The sequence below is a fragment of the Lissotriton helveticus genome, chromosome 8 (genome assembly GCF_964261635.1).
Source record: "Lissotriton helveticus chromosome 8, aLisHel1.1, whole genome shotgun sequence".
Lineage (NCBI taxonomy): Eukaryota > Metazoa > Chordata > Amphibia > Caudata > Salamandridae > Lissotriton > Lissotriton helveticus.
Genome location: NC_136069.1, coordinates 1,506,581,106 through 1,506,602,428, shown reverse-complemented (window position 1 = coordinate 1,506,602,428; position 21,323 = coordinate 1,506,581,106). Strand labels below are relative to the sequence as shown.

At 53.9% G+C, this 21,323-nt stretch overlaps 1 protein-coding gene across 1 annotated transcript; it reads right to left on the bottom strand.

Moving 5' to 3' along the window:
* Positions 1-15,067: 15,067 nt before the first annotated feature.
* On the bottom strand, positions 15,068-19,921 carry FAM181B (family with sequence similarity 181 member B). The gene has a single exon (XM_078656241.1). The coding sequence runs from the start codon at positions 19,705-19,707 to the stop codon at positions 18,775-18,777; it is 933 nt and encodes a 310-aa protein (XP_078512367.1). The 5' UTR covers positions 19,708-19,921; the 3' UTR covers positions 15,068-18,774.
* Between the last annotated feature and the right edge of the window lie 1,402 nt (positions 19,922-21,323).

Here is a 21,323-nt window from a genome sequence, read left to right as displayed (position 1 = left end):
CGGAGGCGCATGGGACGCCTCCCCGGTCCCTCCGGACCCCGTCCCGGGCACCCTGCCACGCAGCAGGACCAAGGACAGAGCCCGGGGTGGGGAGGCCGCCCTCCCCGGGCCCTCAGGGGCCCTAGCCACTGCTCCTGAACCCAGCCAAGCAAGGGGAGGCTCCCCGGGTACATCGGAACCCCTTCCCGGGCCCTTGGCAGTGCGGCAGGCTGGGAGACAGGGCCCAGGGCCGGAGCACCCGACCCGGGGCCCGCCCGGGCCCCTGGACCCAGCCGGGGCTCCCAAGCCCGGAGGCGCATGGGACGCCTCCCCGGTCCCTCCGGACCCCGTCCCGGGCACCCTGCCACGCAGCAGGACCAAGGACAGAGCCCGGGGTGGGGAGGCCGCCCTCCCCGGGCCCTCAGGGGCCCTAGCCACTGCTCCTGAACCCAGCCAAGCAAGGGGAGGCTCCCCAGGCACATCGGAACCCCTTCCCGGGCCCTTGGCAGTGCGGCAGGCTGGGAGACAGGGCCCAGGGCCGGAGCACCCGACCCGGGGCCCGGCCGGGCCCCTGGACGCTGCCGGGGCTCCCAAGCCCGGAGGTGCATGGGACGCCTCCCCGGTCCCTCCGGACCCCGTCCCGGGCACCCTGCCACGCAGCAGGACCAAGGACAGAGCCCGGGGTGGGGAGGCTGCCCTCCCCCGGGCCCCTAGGGGCCCCGGACAGAGCTCCTGAACCCAGACAAGCAAGGGGAGGCTCCCCGGGCACAACGGAACCCCTTCCTAGGCCCTTGGCAGTGTGGTAGGCTGGGAGACAGGGACCAGGGCCGGAGCACCCAACCCGGGGCCCGGCCGGGCCCCTGGACCCAGCCGGGGCTCCCAAGCCCGGAGGCGCATGGGACGCCTCCCCGGACCCATGGAGCCCGTCCTGGGCATTGAGCCATGCCGTTGGCCTGGAGATGGGTGCCCCGGACGCCCGGGGGAGGTCTGTCCGGGACACATGGAGCCCGTCCTGGGCATTGAACCATGCCGTTGGCCTGGAGAAGGGAGCCCCCGGACGCCCGGGGGAGTACTGCCCGGTACCCGTGGAGCCCTTCACGGGTACTTTGCAATGCCGTTGGCCTCCTGGAGATGGGTGCCCCGAACGCCCGGGGGGTGGGCTGCCCGGGACCCGTGGAGCCCGTCCTGGGCACTCTGACCTGCTGTTGGCCCGGGGGAGGACTGCCTGGGACCCGTGGAGCCCGTCCTGGGCACTCTGACAAGCTGTTGGCCCGGGGAAGGGAGCCCCAGACGACCGGGAATCGTGGAGCCCGTCCTTGGCACTCTGACAAGCCGTTGGCCCGGGGAAGGGAGCCCCAGACGACCGGGACCTGTGGAGCCCGTCCTGGGCACTCCTGTATGACGTTGGCCCGGGGAAGGGAGCCCAGGACGTCCGGGACCCGTGGAGCCCGTCCTGGGCACTCTGAAATGCTTTGGCCCGGGGAAGGGAGCCCCGGACACCCGGGGGAGGACTGCCCGGGACCCGTGGAACTCGTCCTGGGCACTCTGACATGCCGCTGGCCCGGGGAAGGGTGCCCCGGACGCCCGGGGCCCGTGGAGCCCGTCCTGGGCACTCTGTCAAGCCGTTGGCCCGGGGAAGGGAGACCTGGACGCCCGGAACCCGTGGAGCCCGTCCTGGGCACTCTGAAATGCTTTGGCCCGGGGAAGGGAGCCCCGGACGCCCGGGGGAGGACTGCCCGGGACCCGTGGAACTGGTCCTGGGCACTCTGACATGCCGCTGGCCCGGGGAAGGGTGCCCCGGAGGACCGGGGCCCGTGGAGCCCGTCCTGGGCACTCTGACATGCCGCTGGCCCGGGGAAGGGAGCCCCGGACGCCCGGGGCCCGTGGAGCCCGTCCTGGGCACTCTGACAAGCCGTTGGCCCGGGGAAGGGAGCCCTGGACGCCCGGGACCCGTGGAGCCCGTCCTGGGCACTCTGAAATGCTTTGGCCCAGGGAAGGGAGCCCCGGACGCCCGGGGGAGGACTGCCCAAGAGCCATGGAGCCCGTCCTGGGCAATTTGACATGCAGTTGGCCTGGAGGAAGGAAGCCCCGGGTGGCCTAGGGAGGTGTTGCCCAGGCATATCCCATCTGGTCCCCATGGCAGAGAACCACCAACCCTGGAGGGGTGTCCGGGCATACCCTGCCCCATAGTAATCCGGAGGCAAATTACCCCCCTTTCTTGCAATCTGTGCACGCGAGGTGACAGAGGGGACCCAAGGCGTGAAAGAACCCGACCTCATGGAGCCCTCGCTGGGATCCGGGAGGCGAATGGCACCTCATTAAGACTTCCAGGGAAGTTCGGCCATCTGGTCCCCCCCCCATAGGAAAGCGTTGCGGGCGACCAGATGCCCGAGGGGATCCGGGCGACCAGATGGCCGAGGGAATCTGGGCGATCAGATGGCCGGGCATGGAGGTGAAGCCGCCTGGACTCTTCCCCACCCCGTCCCCGTCCCGGGACGAATGCCCGGGACGCATGGAGCCCGTCCTGGCCACTTGACGTCCCGTCCTGGGCATTGAACCATGCCGTTGGCCTGGAGAAGGGAGCCCCCGGACGCCCGGGGGAGGCCTGCCCGGGACCCGTGGAGCCCTTCCCGGGTACTTTGCCAATGCCGTTGGCCTCATGGAGATGGGTGCCCCGGACGCCCGGGGGAGGACTGCCCGGTACCCGTGGAGCCCTTTCCGGGTACTTTGCAACGCCGTTGGCCTCCTGGAGATGTGTGCCCCGAACGCCCGGGGGGAGGGCTGCCCGTGGAGTCCGCCCTGGGCACTTTGACATGCCGTCGTCCTGGAGGTGGGAGCCCCGGACGCCCGGGGGAGGGCTGCCCGGGAACCATGGAGCCCTTCCCGGGTACTTTGCCATCCCGTTGGCCTCCTGGAGATGGGTGCCCCGGACGCCCGGGGGAGGTCTGTCCGGGGCCCATGGAGCCCGTCCTGGGCAGTGTGACATGCCGTCGGCCTGGAGGTGGGAGCCCCGGACGCCCGGGGGAAGGCTGCCCGGGACCCGTGGAGCCCTTCCCGGGTACTTTGCCATCCCGTTGGCCTCCTGGAGATGGGTGCCCCGGACGCCCAGGGGAGGTCTGTCCGGGACACGTGGAGCCCGTCCTGGGCATTGAGCCATGCCGTTGGCCCGGAGAATGGAGCCCCCAGACGCCCGGGGGAGGTGTTGCCCAGGCATATCTCATCTGGTCCCCCGGGCAGAGAACCACCAGCCCTGGAGAGGTGTCCGGGCGTACCCTGCCCCTAGTAATCCGGAGGGAAATTACCCCCCTTTCTTGCAATCCGTGCACGCGAGGTGACAGAGGGGACCCAAGGCGTAAAAGAACCCGACCTCATGGAGCCCTAGCTGGGATCCGGGAGCCGAATGGCACCTCATCGGGACTTCCAGGGAAGCCCGGCCATCTGGTCGCCCCATTGGAAAGCATCGCGGGCGACCAGAGGGCCGGGATCGAAAGGACTCCCAGCGTCCGGGGGAAGCTGCCCGGGACCCATGGAGCCCGTCCTGGGTACTTTGACATTCCGTCGGCCTGGAGGTGGGAGCCCCGGACGCCCGGGGGGAGGTCTGCCCGGGACCCATGGAGCCCGTCCTGGGTACTTTGCCAATGCCGTTGGCCTCATGGAGATGGGTGCCCCGGACGCCCGAGGGAGGTCCGCCCGGGACCCGTGGAGCCCGTCCTGGGTACTTTGCCAATGCCGTTGGCCTCCTGGAGATGGGTGTCCCGGACGCCCGGGGGAGGACTGTCCCGGACTCATGGAGCCCGTCCTGGGCACTTTGACATGCCGTCGGCCTGGCGGTGGGAGCCCCGGACGCCCGGGGGAGGACTGCCCGGGACCCATGGAGCCCGACCCGGGCACTCTGTCATGCCGTCAGCCTGGATGGAGCCCCGGACGCCCGGGGGACGAATGCCCGGGACGCATGGAGCCCGTCCTGGGCACTTTTCCGTACCTTCGGCCTGGAGCCCCCCAGACACCCAGGGGAGGACCACCGTGAAAACCATGGAGCCCGACCTGGGCACTCTGCCATACCGTCAGCCTAGATGGAGCCCCGGACGCCCAGGGGACGAATGCCCTGGACGCATGGAGCCCGTCCTGGGCACTTTTCCATGCATTTGGCCTGGAGCCCCCAGACACCCAGGGGAGGACCACCGTGAAAACCATGGAGCCCGACCTGGGCACTCTTCCATACCGTCAGCCTAGATGGAGCCCCGGACGCCCGGGGGATGAATGCCCGGGATGCATGGAGCCTGCCCTGGGCACTTTTCCATGCCGTCAGCCTGGATGGAGCCCCGGACGCCCGGGGGACGACTGCCCAGGAGCCATGGAGCCCGTCCTGGGCAATTTGACATGCAGTTGGCCTGGAGGAAGGAAGCCCCGGGTGGCCCAGGGAGGTGTTGCCCAGGCATAGCCCATCTGGTCCCCATGGCAGAGAACCACCAGCCTCGGAGGGGTGTCCGGGCGTTCCCTTCTCCCTAGTAATCCGGAGGAAAATTACCCCCTTTTCTTGTAATCTGTGCACGCGAGGTGACAGAGGGGACCCAAGGCGCGAATGTACCCGACCTCCTGGAGCCCTCGCTGGGATCCGGGCGGCGAATGGCACCTCATCGGGACTTCCAGGGAAGTTCGGCCATCTGGTCGCCCCATAGGAAAGCGTTGCGGGCGACCAGATGCCCGAGGGGATCCGGGCGACCAGATGGCCGAGGGAATCTGGGCGATCAGATGGCTGGACACGGAAGTGAAGCCCCTGTCCCCGTCCCCGTGCCCGTGCCCGGGACGCATGGAGCCCGTCCTGGGCACTTATCCATGCCTTCGGCCTGGAGCCCCCAGACACCCAGGGGAGGACCACCGTGAAAGCCATGGAGCCCGACCCGGGCACTCTGCCATACCGTCAGCCTGGATGGAGCCCCGGACGCCCGGGGGACGACTGCCCGGGACCCATGGAGCCCAAAAATCTGGCATGGATACGGCCCGCCAGGACAGGTTTGGGCACCCCTGGTTTAGTACATGTAAACATCCTGGACCACTTTTTGCCTCCAAACATTCTGACAACATATGTTACATCCTGACATTTTCTTGCTCCTCAAGCACTTCAGGCAGTGACTACAGTAGCAAACTGGTTCAATAGCCTTTGTTTCTAAGCGCCAACTTGTCCTGTACCTGTTGTATAGTTAAGACTGCTCACACTCCGTTTGGCTACCTGAGAAGTAAAAAGAAACACAGGAAGGGGGGAAAAAAACATGTTCGCATTCCATAAGGTCACACCAAGTTGAAGCTACTATCAAACTAGGTCTTTTGCTCCCCTTGAAGTTACTTTGGGAACTAATTTATGCTATGCTACGGTATGTTTTGTTGTGTTTGCTATGCTATGCTATGTTTTGTTTTGCTATGCTATGTTTTGTTGTTTTGTTAAGCTATGCTATGTTTTATTGTGTTTTGCTATGTTTTGTTATGCTTTGTTGTGTTTTGTTAGGCTATGTCTTGTTATGTTATGCTATGTTTTGTTATGATATGGTATGTTTTGCTATCCTATGCTGTGTTTTGTTATGCTATGCTATGTTTAGTTTTGCTATCCTATGCTTTGTTTTGGTATGCTATGTTATGTTTTGTTGTGTTTTGTTATGCTATGTTATGTTTTGTTGTGTTTTGCTATGCTATGCTTTGTTGTGCTAGGCTATGTTTTGTTATGCTATGCTATGTTTTGTTGTGTTTTATTATGCTATGCTATGTTTTGCTATGCTATGTTTTGTTATGCTATGCTATGCTTCGTTATGCTATGTTTTCTTAGCCTAGGCTATGCTATGCTAAGCTTTGTTTTGTTATGCTATGGTATGTTGTGCTTTGTTATGCTATGCTATGTTTTGTTCTGTTTTGTTATGCTATGTTTTGCTATGCTTTGCTATGGTATGTTTTGTTATGTTATGCTATGTTTTGTTGTTATGCTATGTTTTCGTCTGCTATGTTTTGTTCTGCTATGTTTTGTTCTGCTGTTTTGTTGTGTTATGCTATGTTTTGTTATACTATGCTATGTTTTGTTTTACTATGCTTTGTTATGTTATGCTATGCTTTATTATGCTATGTTTTGGTATGCTGTGCTATGTTTTGTTGTGTTTTGTTATGCTATGCTTTGTTGTGTTTTGCTATGCTATGTTTTGTTTTGTTATGCTATGTTTTGTTTTGCTATCCTATGCTTTGTTTTGTTATGCTATGCAATGCTATGTTTTGCTATCCTATGCTTTTTTGTTATGCTATGCTATGCTGTGCTTTGTTATGCTATGCTAAGTTTTGGTATGCTATGCTGGTGAGGGTGTGTGCGGGTGTGTGAGGGTGAATGAGGGTGTGTGAGTGTGAGTGGGGGGGGTGAGGGTGAGGGCATGTGAGGGTGTGTGAGGGTGAGGGGGTTGTGAGGGTGAGGGTGTGAGGGTCAGAGAGGGTGTGTGAGGGTGTGTGAGGGTGAGGGGGGTGAGGGTGTGAGGGTGAGTGAGGGTGTGTGCGGGTGAGGCGGTGTGAGGGTGAGGGGGTGTGAGGGTGAGGGTGTGTGAGGGTGAGTGAGGGTGTGTGAGGGTGACGGAGGGTGTGAGGGTGAGAGGGTTGTGAGGGTGAGAGGGGGTGAGGGTGGGTGAGGGGGAGTGAGGGGGTGTGAGGGTGAGGGGGGTGTGAGGGTGAGGCGGTGTGAGGGTGTGGGGGTGTGAGGGTGAGGGTCAGGGGGTGTGCGGGTGAGGGTGAGGCGGTGTGAGGGTGAGGGTGTGTGAGGGTGAGGGTGACGGGGCTGAGGGTGACGGGCTGAGGGTGACGGGGGTGAGGGTGACGGGGTGAGGGGATGTGAGGGTGAGGGGGTGAGGGTGTGTGAGGGTGAGGGGGTGTGAGGCTGAAGGGGTGGGAGGGGGTGTGAGGGTGAGATGGTGTGTGAGGGTGAGAGGGTGAGTGAGGGTGATGGGGTGAGGGGGTGTGAGGGTGAGGGGGTGTGAGGGTGAGAGGGTGTGTGTGAGGGTGAGAGGGGGTGTGAGGGTGAGAGGGTGAGTGAGGGTGAGGGTGTGTGAGGGGGTGTGAGGGTGAGGGGCTGTGAGGGTGAGGGGGTGTGTGAGGGTGAGGGGTGTGTGAGGGTGAGGGTGAGGGTGTGCGGGTGTGTGAGGGTGAGGGTGTGTGAGGGTGAGGGGGGGTGTGGTGGTGAGGGGGTGAGGGTGGGTGAGAGGGTGTGTGAGGGTGAGAGGGAGTGTGAGGGTAGAGTGTGAGGGGTGTGAGGGGGGGTGAGGGTTGTGAGGGTGAGAGAGTGTGTGTGAGGGTGAGAGGGGGTGTGAGGGTGAGGATGTGTGAGGGTGAGGGGTTGAGGGGGTGTGAGGGTGAGGGGCTGTGAGGGGGTGTGTGAGGGTGAGGGTGAGGGGTGTGGGGGTGTGAGGGTGAGGGTGTGCAGGTGTGTGAGGGTGAGGGGGTGTGTGGTGGTGAGGGGGTGAGGGTGGGTGAGAGGGTGTGTGAGGGTGAGAGGGCGTGTGAGGCGATGTGAGGGTGAGGGTGTGAGGGTGTGTGACGGTGTGTTTGTATGAGGGTGGGGGTGTGCGAGGGTGAGGGAGAGGGTGTGTGATAGTGAGGGTGTGTGAGGGTGAGTGAGGGTGAGAGGAGAGTGAGAGTGAGTGAGGGTGTGTGAGGGTGAGGGGGTGTGAGGGTGAGCGGGTGAGGGTGAGGGGGTGTGAGGGTGAGGGCATCTGAGGGTGTGTGAGGGTAAGAGGGGGTGAGAGTGTGTGAGGGTGAGAAGGTGTGAGAGTGTGTGAGGGTCCGAAGTAAATGATGGCAGGGCAGACATCATAAGACAGTGAGTGAGGGTGTGTGAGGGTGAGAGGGTTGTGAGGGTAAGAGGGGGGAGAGGGGGGGTGAGGGTGAGGGTGAGGGTGTGTGGGGGTGTGTGAGGGTGTGGGGGTGAGGGTGTTTGAGGGTTAGGGGGTGTGAGGGTGAGGGGGTGTGAGGGTGAGTGAGGGTGAGGGGGAGTGAGGGGGTGTGAGGACGAGGGGGTGTGAGGGTGAGGGGGTGTGAGGGTGAGGGTGAGGGGGTGTATGGGTGAGGGGGTGTGAGGGTGAGGGGGTGTGAGGGTGAGGGGATGTGAGGGTGAGGGTGACAGGGGTGAGGGTGACGGGGTGAGGGTGTGTGAGGGTGAGGGTGTGAGGGTGAGGGGGTGTGAGGGTGAGGGGGTGTGAGGGGGTGTGAGGGTGAGGGGGTGTGAGGGTGAGATGGTGTGTGAGGGTGAGGGTGAGAGGGTGAGTGAGGGGTGTGAGGGTGAAGGGGTGTGAGGGGGTGTGAGGGTGAGAGGATGTGTGTGAGAGGGGGTGTGAGGGTGAGAGGGTGAGTGAGGGTGAGGGTGGGTGAGGGGGTAAGGGGGTGTGAGGGTGAGGGGCTGTGAGGGTGAGGGGGTGTGAGGGGGAGTGAGGGGGTGTGAGGACGAGGGGGGTGTGAGGGTGAGGGTGTGTGGGGGTGAGGGTCAGGGGGTGTGTGGGTGAGGGGGTGTGAGGGTGAGGGGGGGTGAGGGTGAGGGGATGTGAGGGTGAGGGTGACGGGGGTGAGGGTGACGGGGTGAGGGTGTGTGAGGGTGAGGGTGTGAGGGTGAGGGGGTGTGAGGGTGAGGGGGTGTGAGGGTGAGATGGTGTGTGAGGGTGAGTGAGGGGGTGTGAGGGTGAAGGGGTGTGAGGGGGTGTGAGGGTGAGAGGATGTGTGTGAGAGGGGGTGTGAGGGTGAGAGTGTGAGTGAGGGTGGGTGAGGGGGTAAGGGGGTGTGAGGGGCTGTGAGGGTGAGGGGCTGTGAGGGTGAGGGGGTGTGAGGGTGAGGGGTGTGAGGGTGAGGGAGTGTGAGGGTGAGGTTGTGTGTGAGGGTGAGGGTGTGTGAGGGTGAGGGGGTGCGTGGTGGTGAGAGGGTGGGTGAGGGTGGGTGAGAAGGTGTGTGAGGGTGAGAGGGTGTGTGAGGGGGTGTGAGGGTAGGGGGGTGTGAGGGTGTGAGGGAGGGTGAGTGAGGGTGAAGGGGTGTGAGGGTGAGGGGGTGTGAGGGTGAGGGGGTGTGAGGTTGAGGGGGTGTGTGAGGGTGAGAGGGGGTGTGAGGGTGAGAGGGTGAGTGAGGGTGTGTGAGGGTGAGGGGGTGTGAGGGTGAGGGGCTGTGAGGGTTAGGGGGTGTTGAGGGTGAGGGGTGTGGGGGTGTGAGGGTGTGTGAGGGTGAGGGTGTGTGTGAGGGTGAGGGTGTGCGGGTAATGTAATGTAAATTGATACTTTTATAGCGCACTACTCACCCGCAAGGGTCTCAAGGCGCTTGTACGAATACCGCTGTGGAACCCATCCTGGCTTTCCCTGTGAGGTGTCCACTCCTGGGCACCCCCAAGGTGGAGGCCAGGCATCCTTAGCGTTGTGGGGGCCGTTGTGGAGATTAAGCAAGCTATTGCCCAGAGTTGCAGAGTGGGACTCCATGATTGGAATAGGCACCGAGGCGAGAATTATCAGGTCTGTGGAATTTTGAGACCAAGACCGGCCGAGGCGGGGAATTGAACCCTGGTCCGGGCTAGACCTCTGCATCAGGGTCTGCCGCTCTAAATGTAAATGTAAATGTAAATGTATTGCGACTTATATAGCGCACGTATCACCCGAAGGTATCAAGGCGCTTGCTTAGGGAACTGTCCTGGTATTCCCCTGTGAGATACCCCGGCAGGGTATCCACAAGGTGAAAGCCAGGCATCCCGCCGCGAGGGGCCGTAGTGGAGATTAAGCAAGCTATTGCCCAGAGTCGCAGAGTGTGACCCAGTGAGTCGAGTAGGCACCGGAGCGAGAATTGTCGAGTCCGTGGAATTTTTTTTTGAGCCCGAGACCCGCCGAGGCGGGGAATCGAACCCTGGTCCACGCCGATCTCAGCTTCCGGGTCTGCCGCCTCTAACCATTGAACCACACTTCTCCAGGTGTGTGAGGATGAGGGGGTGTGTGGTGGTGAGGGGGTGAGGGTGGGTGAGAGGGGGTGTGAGGGTGAGAGGGTGAGGGGGTGTGAGGGTAAGGGGGTGTGAGGGTGTGAGGGAGGGTGAGGGGATGTGAGGGTGAGGGGATGTGAGGGTGAGGGGGTGTGAGGGTGGGAGTGTGAGGGTGGGGGGTGTGAGGGTGAGGGGGTGAGGGTGTGTGAGGGAGAGGGGGAGAGTGGTGTGAGGGTGAGTGAGGGAGTGTGAGGTGGTGAGGGTGAGGGGGGTGAGGGTAAGGGGGTATGAGGGTGAGGGGGAGGGAGGGTGAGGGGGAGGGAGGGTGAGGGGATGTGAGGGTGAGGGGATGTGAGGGTGAGGGGGTGTGAGGGTGAGGGGGTGTGAGGGTGAGGGGGTGTGAGGGTGAGGGGGTTGAGGGTGAGGCTGTGTGAGGGTGAGGGGGTTGAGGGTGAGGGTGTGTGTGGGTAGGGGGTGTGAGGGTGAGGGTGTGTGAGGGTGAGGGTGTGAGGGTGAGTTAGGGTGAGAGTGTTGTGAGGGTGAGGTGGGTGAGGGTGAGTGAGGGTGTGTGAGGGTGATGGGGTGAGGGTGTGTGAGGGTGAGGGGATGAGGGGGTGAGGTTATGAGGGTGAGTGGGGGTGGGTGAGGGTGGGTGAGGGTGTGAGGGTGAGGGGGGAGAGGGTGAAAGGGAGGGTGAGGCGATGTGAGGGTGAGGGTGTGTAAGGGTGTGTGTGTGTGTGAGGGTGGGGTGTGTGAGGGTGAGGGAGAGGGTGTGTGAGGGTGTTTGAGGGTGAGGGTGTGAGGGTGAGTGAGGGTGAGAGGAGGGTGAGAGTGAGTGAGGGTGTGTGAGGGTGAGGGTGTGTGAGGGTGAGGGGCTGTGAGAGTGAGGGGGTGTGTGAGGGTGAGGGTGTGAGGGGTGTGGGGGGTGTGAGGGTGAGGTTGTGTGTGAGGGTGAGGGTGTGTGAGGGTGAGGGGGGGTGTGGTGGTGAGGGCATGAGGGTGGGTGAGAGGGTGTGTGAGGGTGAGAGGGTGAGAGGGTGTGTGAGGGTTAGAGGGTGAGGGGGATGAGGGGGTGTGAGGGAGGGTGAGTGAGGGTGAGGGGGTGTGAGGGTGAGAGGGTGTGTGTGAGGGTGAGAGGGGGTGTGAAGGTGAGAGGGTGAGTGAGGGTGAGGGTGTGTGAGTATGAGGGGGTGTGAGGGTGGGGGGCTGTGAGGGTTAGGGGCTGTGAGGGTTAGGGGGTGTGTGAGGGTGAGTTAGGGTGAGAGTGTTGTGAGGGTGAGGGGAGTGAGGGTGAGTGAGGGTGTGTGAGGGTGATGGGGTGAGGGGGTGAGGGTGTGAGGGTGAGTGAGGGTGTGTGAGGGTGGGTGAGGGTGTGAGGGTGAGGGGGTGAGAGGGAGGGTGAGGCGATGTGAGGGTGAGGGTGTGTGAGGGTGTGTGTGTGTGAGGGTGGGGGTGTGTGAGGGTGAGGGAGAGGGTGTGTGAGGGTGAGGGTGTGTGAGGGTGAGGGTGTGAGGGTGAGTGGAGGGTGAGAGTGAGTGAGGGTGTGTGAGGGTGAGGGTGAGGGGGTGAGGAGGTGTGAGGGTGAGGGTGTGTGAGGGTCCGAAATAAATGATGGCAGGGCAGACATCATAAGACAGAGAGAAACACAAATGTTAAGATAACAGTGTTCGAAGGGGTTGCGAGAAGGTGGAAATGGGATTAAAGGAGAAAGGATGAAAAGTTAAGTAGGAAAGAGGCCAGAAAGGAGACTCAAAGGAGTGGAGTGTGTGGCGGAAACAGGGAAAAGTAGAAAAGAATGAAGATGGATCCGAGGGGGTGCAAGTAGGGTCACATGCGGGAGAATGAAGACTTGCTAGGAGAGTGTGATGAAGCTCTCGGCATTGCTGTGGTGGGGGCGGGGGAGCGCATTCCTTTGAAGTCTGATGACGAGGCTTGTGGTGTGCTTTGTGCACGCACCTGGCTCACATGAACTGTACCCAATACACAGCAGGTTGGGTAGACTTTTGAAAGCCTCACTATAATCTCGACATAAACAAGGATTGCTAAAGCAATGCTGTAGGTCGAGACCTAAAAAACCTGCATGACAAGCAAACAAAGCAAGTGACATGTTTGAGGTATCGACTAAGGTGCCTACAAGTGTAGCACATCTGTGCAAGATGAAGTGCAGGTTTAGGAGTCTGGTCAAATACCCAAAAGAAGAAAATGTTGAGGAGCTGCCCAATACATTTGAAAATAAAACGAAGCATGCGTCACCACAGATTGCTGACACCTTCTTTGCACAGAGGGCGCCCTAGCATCACTGGCACATTTCAAGAGGCAGCATCAGCACTTCATAGAATGAACTGATGTCATAGAACTCCATGATGCATAAGGAATCTAGTGATGACATAGTTGTCTGGGACAGGACAAGAGGGTGGACTCCATTACTAGGTTATATTCTAATTTAAGATAAAGGATGCCAGCGTTGCAAAGTTTCTGGATTCACACCATGCTTGCGGAGGGACAAGAGGCGTTACAGAGTTGCTTCATTACCTTACCCATCTGCCTAATTCCTGCACTAAAGCCCAAATATGAGCATGCACTTGGTCGCCCACAAATCTTCCAGCTCGACCTCATTTGGCTCCTGTGTCGAAATACAGGGCCACAACAAGATCACCATCAGTGTGCCTAGGCAAATGCAGATGAGATCCATACACTTGTTTTTTGCTAAAATTATGCAATCTAAAGTGCTTGCATTAACTCTGAAAATCTATGAGTTTGTGAATGAGCTTCAGGATGCTCAGTTCGGAAAAACAGGTGGGGGCGCCACTGCTTTAAGTTTATGAGCTGTGCTGTCTGCAATTTATGAACTAAATCATAGATGTAGAGATATTATACATGCTCGTTATTATACACGGTTGTAGGTGTTGACCACATACTCTGTTGCTGCTTGCAGATTAGAATGTATACGCCATTAATTGCAGTCTTCTTAATTACCCTGAATCTTATTATCCAGCCTCTACTCCTCTTATTTATACTCCACTTTTCCCCCGATCTACTGTCATTCTGTGACTTGGACTTACTGATGTATTAATATGTAAAGCACACAAATACATTCAGGTCTTGACACCCTATCCAAGAAATATTATTAAATGCTTTGCTTTAAACATTGCACTTGGCAAACATAGGCACATGGACTTCTGAGCCTGGGCATTGGCAGAGAACGCAGTCATGAAATGGCCCTTGGTGACATTACACATTTTTCTACTCTAATGCTGAGTGACTGTACGCCTGGAAAAGGGCTGATTGTCAAAATCCCAACTGATCTCTTCATGTAACCTGAGTTGTGCTGAGAATATTGGTCGTGTTAGCCCAATGTTGAACTATAAGCCTTTATCTGCGCATGACTTGGTTATATCTAGTTTCACTTATCTCTGATCCTACTGATTGAAGTTTCTGATCAGTTCTACAACCGCAACTTGTAATCATGTTCCAAAGGGCCATTACCTTTACATCAATTTATAAGAAAAATTAACTGGAAAAAATTTATGTTACAAGATCGTATACGGTACACTCTGATTATAAACCATTGTATAAATGTATGCTTAAAGAATTTCTATTGAAAATAAATGTATTGAGTAATTTGTTTTTTGAAAAAATCTTTGCAACTCAAAATGGGAAATGTTTCAGGTTTGAATGAAATAGACAGCAGAAGCAAACGAGAAAAATAAGGAACCAATATTTTAAATGAAGTGGAATTAGGGAAGAAATGAGAGATACAGAGGATTAAAATATGGTGTGGCCGGCGTGTTTGGGAAGGTTGGGTGGTAGAAGACACAACCCGGAGAGTGAAACTGAATACTGAAAGAGTAATGAATGAAGACAGGAAAGGACACCCATAAAACTCACAGTAGAGAACAAGCAAACCTGTAGGTGAAGCAGTGTGACACTTTCACCAAGGCTAATCACACAATCCTGTCACTGTTTTTATCCTTGAGCCCACTTCGCTCTCTGTGGCCTTAGAGTCAACCTTTAACTACTACTAATGGACTGAGCCACTGCAAGCCCCAACATTAATCATAACCCTTCATTTGTAATTAATATTTGTAGCCGTGTTCTGCCACAGAATTTAGAGCAATCTATAAACACAGCTATTTTCCTTTCCTCTTAAAACGGAGCGTTGAAAGCTCGGCACTGTATATGCAAATATGGCATCAACAGGGTCACCTCTGCTGACGTCAGGCAGCCAGCACTGAAATCGGGCCCAATAAATCTAACCTGCAAGTCCATGACTACCAGTACTTTACTTTTTAGATGCGAGGGCCGGCCAGAGGATGACAAGGTTGTAGTAATTAATAATCATCCCATTACATTTTATGACACTCTTTTTAGAATTTTCAATTTCTACTTGTGGCTAATGGTATGCAGTGTGGTGTGACTAGCTTCCCTTTTGCTTTCTGGGCACTCAATGTAGTCGGCAACCACAACACTAGCCAATTTTTCATTAAATGAAAAGTCTAACCCGTACAGTTTTGGGGCATCGGCTGGCACACCAAACACAATTCTAGAATCCCCCAGTCGTTTTCTGCTTTCTCCTGACGTACTTTCTTCCAACTTTAATAGCTGAAGACTAAGAGGCGGCATCCCCCATCCTTCTCTCTCTCTGCTGTTCTCTGATCCCCTTCAAGCAGAATAGAAGCACATGTGTTACTTTATGGGGACCCCTCATGCCAATGTATTAACGAGCATCAGCTCATCCTGCGCGGGATTTGAACCATGGGCCTGGGTGCCAGAAGGCAACGCCCCTTCCTCTTTCCTTACGCCGCTGAAAATGGGAAATAATAACAAATGGATTAAAACTGGCACTTCTTTGAGCATCTGTAACTCCATTAAATCAACATCAAGCATTTACAGAGCTTAGAACGGCAAAAGTGGGAATGAACTGCTATAAAAACAAGCATTTACAGAGCTTAGAAGCGGCAAAAGTGGGAATGAACTGCTATAAAAAAGTTGATATTATTAGTATGAGGACGCTCTATATAAATTTAACAAGTGGCTTCAAAATTCAGTCTTCTACTCTAAATAGCCTTGAAATAATGTCTCACTGTTCTGAAACTACCTGCATTTACTGTAATCAAGACAACACGCCGTGAATGCTTATTTTGTCACCAAAAATAATTTATTGATTAGAAACATCCGCTATCTGCTCCTACAGATTTTTTGAAACAGAAATAAACGGACATGTCCATAAAATATTCAATTTAGAGTTCACACCCATACATGATAGCCTTTTTTCGCTTGTAAATGATGCTTGCAAAGTGAAGCACAAACAGCATTCTGCAATATTCCCACCATTAAAATACAGCACTTTTAGATCCATTGATTGATAGTTTTTGATGGGTAGATAAGTGTAATGTATGTTCCTGTTGAAAAAAAGTTAATTATTGATAAAGCCTACAATCGGCCCAGAATAAAAAATAAAAAAAAGACCTTGATGTATGTGGGTCAGGAACAGAGTGCACCACTGACTAGCCTTTTTGTTTGTCTTTTCACTCCAGAAGACTGTAAATTGACACAATTGCAGGTCCCTTAAAGAGACAGCAGCAAAGGAGCTGCTTACAGCCCCACCATTTATTTACCAAGAACCCTGCAATGGCAGTGCCTCCATAAGAGCTATAGTCTCTCTGTGTGACAATGAAAGCCAACTCAATAAACATGCATAGAGCCTAAATGCAGGGCTTCCGCCTACCAGCATATTATAACGCACATCAGTAGATTAAGCAGCATTGCATTACATAACATTGTTACTTTCTTAAGAAAGTATGAAAAAAAACTTTAAACGAACTCATACGAACTGACGTGTTTATAAAAAGACCAGTGGTGTGTCAATGTGCTCTGTTATCCTGCCTGCTGTACCAGGCCAGCAGACTGCACACTACGGAGTCCTTTTACGATCATCTTAACAAATAATCAAAGATGTTATTCTTGTCTAAATAGGGAAAAGAGCATGCTCGTATCTACACGAGCTTAATCCGAGCTGTGTAACAAAGATTTGCACTAGAAAGGAAAATCGAACCAATTGATTTTACACTACACCTGTGATTTGCTCTTTTTTTATCTGTAAAATAAAGTTACATTTCACAAAATTACCGTTCTCCGTGCCCGATTTAGAGAAAACAATAAACAAAAATCAATCTGTTCCGTTTTCATACTTGTGAAATTGGTTATGCAATATGACCCATTAGAATAACTGATTGTTCTCTGTTCTTTATGAGGCAAACAGCCAACATGAAGCAATGCAGATTTCGGACCATTTTGAGCATACAAGACTTACAGCAATACTGCCCAAATTGTTTGCTTCAAGTTAATTTTCCTAGGAGGCTTGAAAGTGTTTTCCCCACCTCTGAGGTAAAACCATAGCTACCAATGAGCTCATGTTATTTATTTGCAACAATCCAAAGGTGTCCTGGCTTTTAATCAGACAGCATTTTGATCAGTTTTACTTATCGATTTCCGCTTTTAATGACAAAAGTTAAAGTAGCCCAAATATTCAAAGTGCTTTTATGTAAAAAAAAAAAAAAAATCAGTATAACTGTCACATACAATATGGCCACTTGAAAGCATGCAAAACACGTTATGGCTCACACCAATTCTTACACCCTTGTACAACTGATACACACATTAATCACACTAGCACAAGTCACATTAAGTCAGTGCATCGTCTCTTACAGGGTATGATAAAGGCTATTCAACAATATCAAAAACATGATGCATGTTTATGTCAATATGCATACATAAATAAACATCCACGCAAAAAGCGTTTTACCTGTGCTAGTCAGATATGCACATTTGCATTTGCTGTGTGTCAAACGAGGCTGAAAGACAACCTTGTCATTGTCAACTAGGTCGTACATAAAATGATGTTGGCGCCCAGCCATTATCACTTGTGCATTTCATTAGACAAACCTGCAAAGTGTGTCCCAACTATTGCCATGTCTGAAAAACTGGTGGGCTTGTCTTGACCAAGTTATAAGCAGGACTTCCTGTCCCTTGTTAATTTCTCTAACTCTCTGGGACTTAGTTTACAACAAACGCAAGTTTAGAAGAAAAGCATCAATCTTCCTTTTCATGGGATATAAGGGTTTTTCTAGTATGTTTCAAGTTATTACTTAGACCCCTGCTCGTAATTCCAGTTTATATCACAATCTCTTAACATCAATGTTTGGACTGGTGCCTACCTGGGGTCAACTGGTATTTTCATTTAATCAACCCCATTGGTCCACTGAGCCATATGACCCACTCCACTTGAAAGCACTAGAGTGGGATATATCTGAATTTGGTGCTGGAAGAAAATTGAACTTCACCAATATTCAAAAATGGACAGTGTCAAGTGCTGAAATATGGATTCAAAAGTATCCTGAGCACTACAATGAAAGCACTACGTGCACTGCACGTTACTGTAAACATGTTCAGTGTGATGATCCTTTAGGCAGCAGCGCTATACATTCTGGGATTTGTAGACATACATAGACAGATAATTGCAAATTCACAACTCTCCAAGTCCAAAGTCACATCCGTTAAAAAGCTGCGACTGGGTAAGAGACGGCCTAATGATATAGTAGCAGCTTACAACAATGACAGCAGAACAGAAAAGCAATAATTTAAGAAGTATCGCTGTATTTTCTGACAGATTTACCTAGCAGAATCAGAACATGTAAAAAGTGTTTTGATTTGTGTTGAAATAAATAAGCTGAAGCTTTGTGGTGAAACAAATAAGCTGAACTTGTAACAGAACCACAATGTTACAGCATAAAAGAAGTAATACTAAAGGATCCACACACTATTTGGGCCACCTTTATTAAGTCCTTGTTTTTTTGCAAAAAAAGCTTGCATTGCGCAGGACAACTTGGCAGCTATAGCGACAATAACAGATATCAAGATTTGACAGTGAAACCAACAAAGATTTCAAGACTAGATGACATCTAAATTGCACTTGTGTGCTCTAAGGCAGAAGAGGAGGTTAATATATTCAACACAGCTGATAAGAAGCTCCAAGTAATGAGCGATACTATTAGCCGACCTGGGCGTTTAGGCAATTGAATGGTGCTATCTGGAAATAGCAGTTGTATTTTATAACATTGTAGGTATAGGATAACATCTTCCAACATGCAAACGGTGCTGGCAAACAGCTAGGTCTATCAAAGTGTCACACATGACTTGGAGTCACTTGCCAATCATGATATTCCGTAAATGCATTTCAAGCAATCTGTGATTACTCTTAAAATTAATATTCCTGCCACAAACATTTCTGGCTTCCAAACACTGAAACCGAGACGGAAATTAAAGTAAGGGCATGGTCTGCTAGTGTGAAAATATAAAGTTATGGAATTGTCTATCCCAAAGCGTACTAAACTATAAAAAACAATAAAGTCGTGGGAATACTCAAACCCTATACTAGATGATAAAGTAGCCTTCTGTATAAAATATTTAAATAACCTGTAACTTTCTTTAGCTGACTCATACAAGGAAATGTAGATGTATGCCAGACACTCAAGTCTGTCTCTGCAAATTACAACTTGCAGCACCTCTTTTACTGAGCTGAGCCGGTGCAACCTTAAGCTGAATTGTGATCGGGTCTGTTATGCAGTCATTATCCTCCGCTGCTTTAAGGAAGCGCGACTGTGTTCAGTTGGTAGGATATCTGTAAGTAAAACTGTTTGCCGTTTTACATCACGTGGAGGGTACCAAACTTACTGTTCGAATTAAACGTTGCAGATTCATTGTTCTATAATAAGTACCAATCTTTCACTGCTGCATTTCGCTGAAGTCCCCAAAACCATAACACAGGTGAACACCAGGGCCTAAAGGGCAGGGTACCCTGCTCTACTGTAACCGGAAGTGAAGTCATACGGCGCCGGCGGAAGCGCGCACTCAGCAAAGAAAGGCGCAAAGGCTGGGAGATGCGGCGGGTGCTCCTCGGCTGGGGAGCTCAGGGGCGGGTCCGGGAGGGAGGTATACACGGGCTGAAGGCCAATGAACCCCGGCAGGCTCCTTTTGGAGGTACCGGAGGAACTCCAGGGATCCGGGTACACAAGGCCTCCCAGCAGCGGGTGCGGCTCGTACAGCGCGTGCTGCAGGTCCGGGTGCGCCCTGACGGAGGCCGCCTGGAAGACGTCCTGCTCTGATATCACGCCGCTATAATCCGTGCAGAGAAGCTCTAGTAGCTCGACGGCCTCGGCACTGTACCGCTCTGTGTCCGAAAGGTCCAGGCCAGGGCCCCCGGTGGCTTGTGCGGGCTCCGTGAAGAAGGACGGGGGCAGGTTGCGGTTCCTGAGGGGCACCTTCTTGCTCTTCTCGCCACGGACCTCGCTGGTGTTGTCGAAGAGGGCGGCTAGGCTTTTGCTCTGAAGGCTCGACTGCGCCTGGTCCCTCTTCGGGGGCGGTCTGCAGTGGAAGCCGCCCAAGCCCGAGGGGGAGGCTGGCTGCCCTTTGGAGGCCCCCTCCTGGCCCGGGCTGATCATGCCCGTGCAGCGCTTGATCTGCTTCTGCAGGTACTTCCGATGGTTCACCTTCCGCTTGGACTTTACTGGCTTGTCCAGCGCCAGTTTGATGTTGCTGGAAGCGGAGTCGATGAAGCTCAGAAGGTCCCGCGTCGTCTCCTTGAACTCCCCACTCTCAGCTTCCCCAAGTAGCCCAGCGTCCTCGTAACTCTTCTCTAACTCGTAGTCCGTCAGAGAGCCGGGGAAGCAGAAGGGGATGAAATGGGGGTTCATAACCGCAGCCTGCACAGCCATCGCTCCCCGTTCCTTTAGAAAGACGCACTTTTGTTAATTGCGACGTCTTGTTGCTTCAGGTGCCCATATCTCGGGTTTTAGCGCTGCTTGCTCCTCGGCCACTGAGCCCGTTAAAAGTTTGCCAAAGCTGTCTATCAAAATGGTCCGCGGTGTTCCACCGCAGAATGAAAGATCCTGCGCAGGATAAAACGAGTCTTGAAGCGTCACACTGCAGAGTTCCCGTCAGCGCGCCTCACTCGTAAACAGCTTCCGTGCAATGCCTGCACCCCAGAGACCCTCCCCTGCCCCACAGTGCTGCTGAGCTCAGCCCACCACCCCACCCCGTTGGGGATGGGGCGGGGGCATCTCTGTACTCATCTAGTGTGGCTCTAGAGGAGCTGTTCGTGGTGCTTGCAGTTTCCTTTTGCTCTGCTTGTTCGCTTTGAGGATGAAAAGTGTGAGAGCAAGTAAACGTTTCCGTCCTAAACGTACACTCTAAATACTTTGACACGTGTATAGGACACAATCTGCCCGTTGTGTGCCATAAGAGCGATTTTGGTTGTCTGGTCTTGGTTTTTCAAGCAGTTTGTTGAAGTGACAGCTCTACACGGCTATTAAAGGTGTAGCCAACCTCTATTCAAGAGCACCAAGACATAGCGCAAGCCACTGGACAACGGACTCCGTAGAATCCCGCGTTCGAGTTTTCTAATGATACATCACAGCATTACATTGTAAACACTCTAAGCCCCCAGTACCACACCCCCTTCAAACCAACCACCAAAACCACTATGAAACAATAAAAGAAAGGGAAGGTGAAATAGGTCATTAACAATAAAGTCTATACCTTCAAATGATAACAAGACGTATAGGCTCGTAACATAGAGAAAATAAACAGACTTTTGCAACCAACTGTAAATAACCTCCACAAGTAAATCATACAATGTGTGAAACATATTTATAATGTTGTTTATTCCTCCCAAAGATGACCAGGACACTGGTTGTAAGGTTGCAGGAGGGTTTAATAATTCCTAAAGACATATGGCAGAAAGAGCGCCGAGCGTGCGTACAGGGCTACTGCTACGGGCACTCTGAAGCGCGAACCGACATTCGCGCATGCGCACTTTCCCACGCTTCCTGTCATGACGTGTTGCATCACATGCTCAGTGACGGGAAGCTAGAACGCACACTACATATCTCCCTTTTTCCCACACACACAATCAATGAGTCCATCGCTCAACAGTCTTCCAATATATAGTCTCTAAAGCGTGTGGGTTTGACCACCTTTCTTCCTGCTCGTGTGCATCTTACCGGAGAGGTTACTTCACAGGCTCCTTCCGGTGCATGACTCACTGCTGCCTCTCGCTGCATACTTGGCTCACCTCTCTGGTGCGTGGTACCCCTTTCGGCTATTGTCTCTCTCCCACTCGGTGTCTCTGGGTCTTCTCTCCTTACTTGTTCTCCTTCGCTTTCTTGGCCGTCGTCTCCTGCAGTCGCACTTTCCACCCCATCCTCTTGAGTTTGGTCTGAGTGATTGCTTCCTTCTTCTGTAGGTCATCTCACAATTTCCCACACCTTCCCGTCACTGAGTAGTGCGGCTCTGTCATACACTTCCTCCACTCGTAAGGGTGGGCTGTACT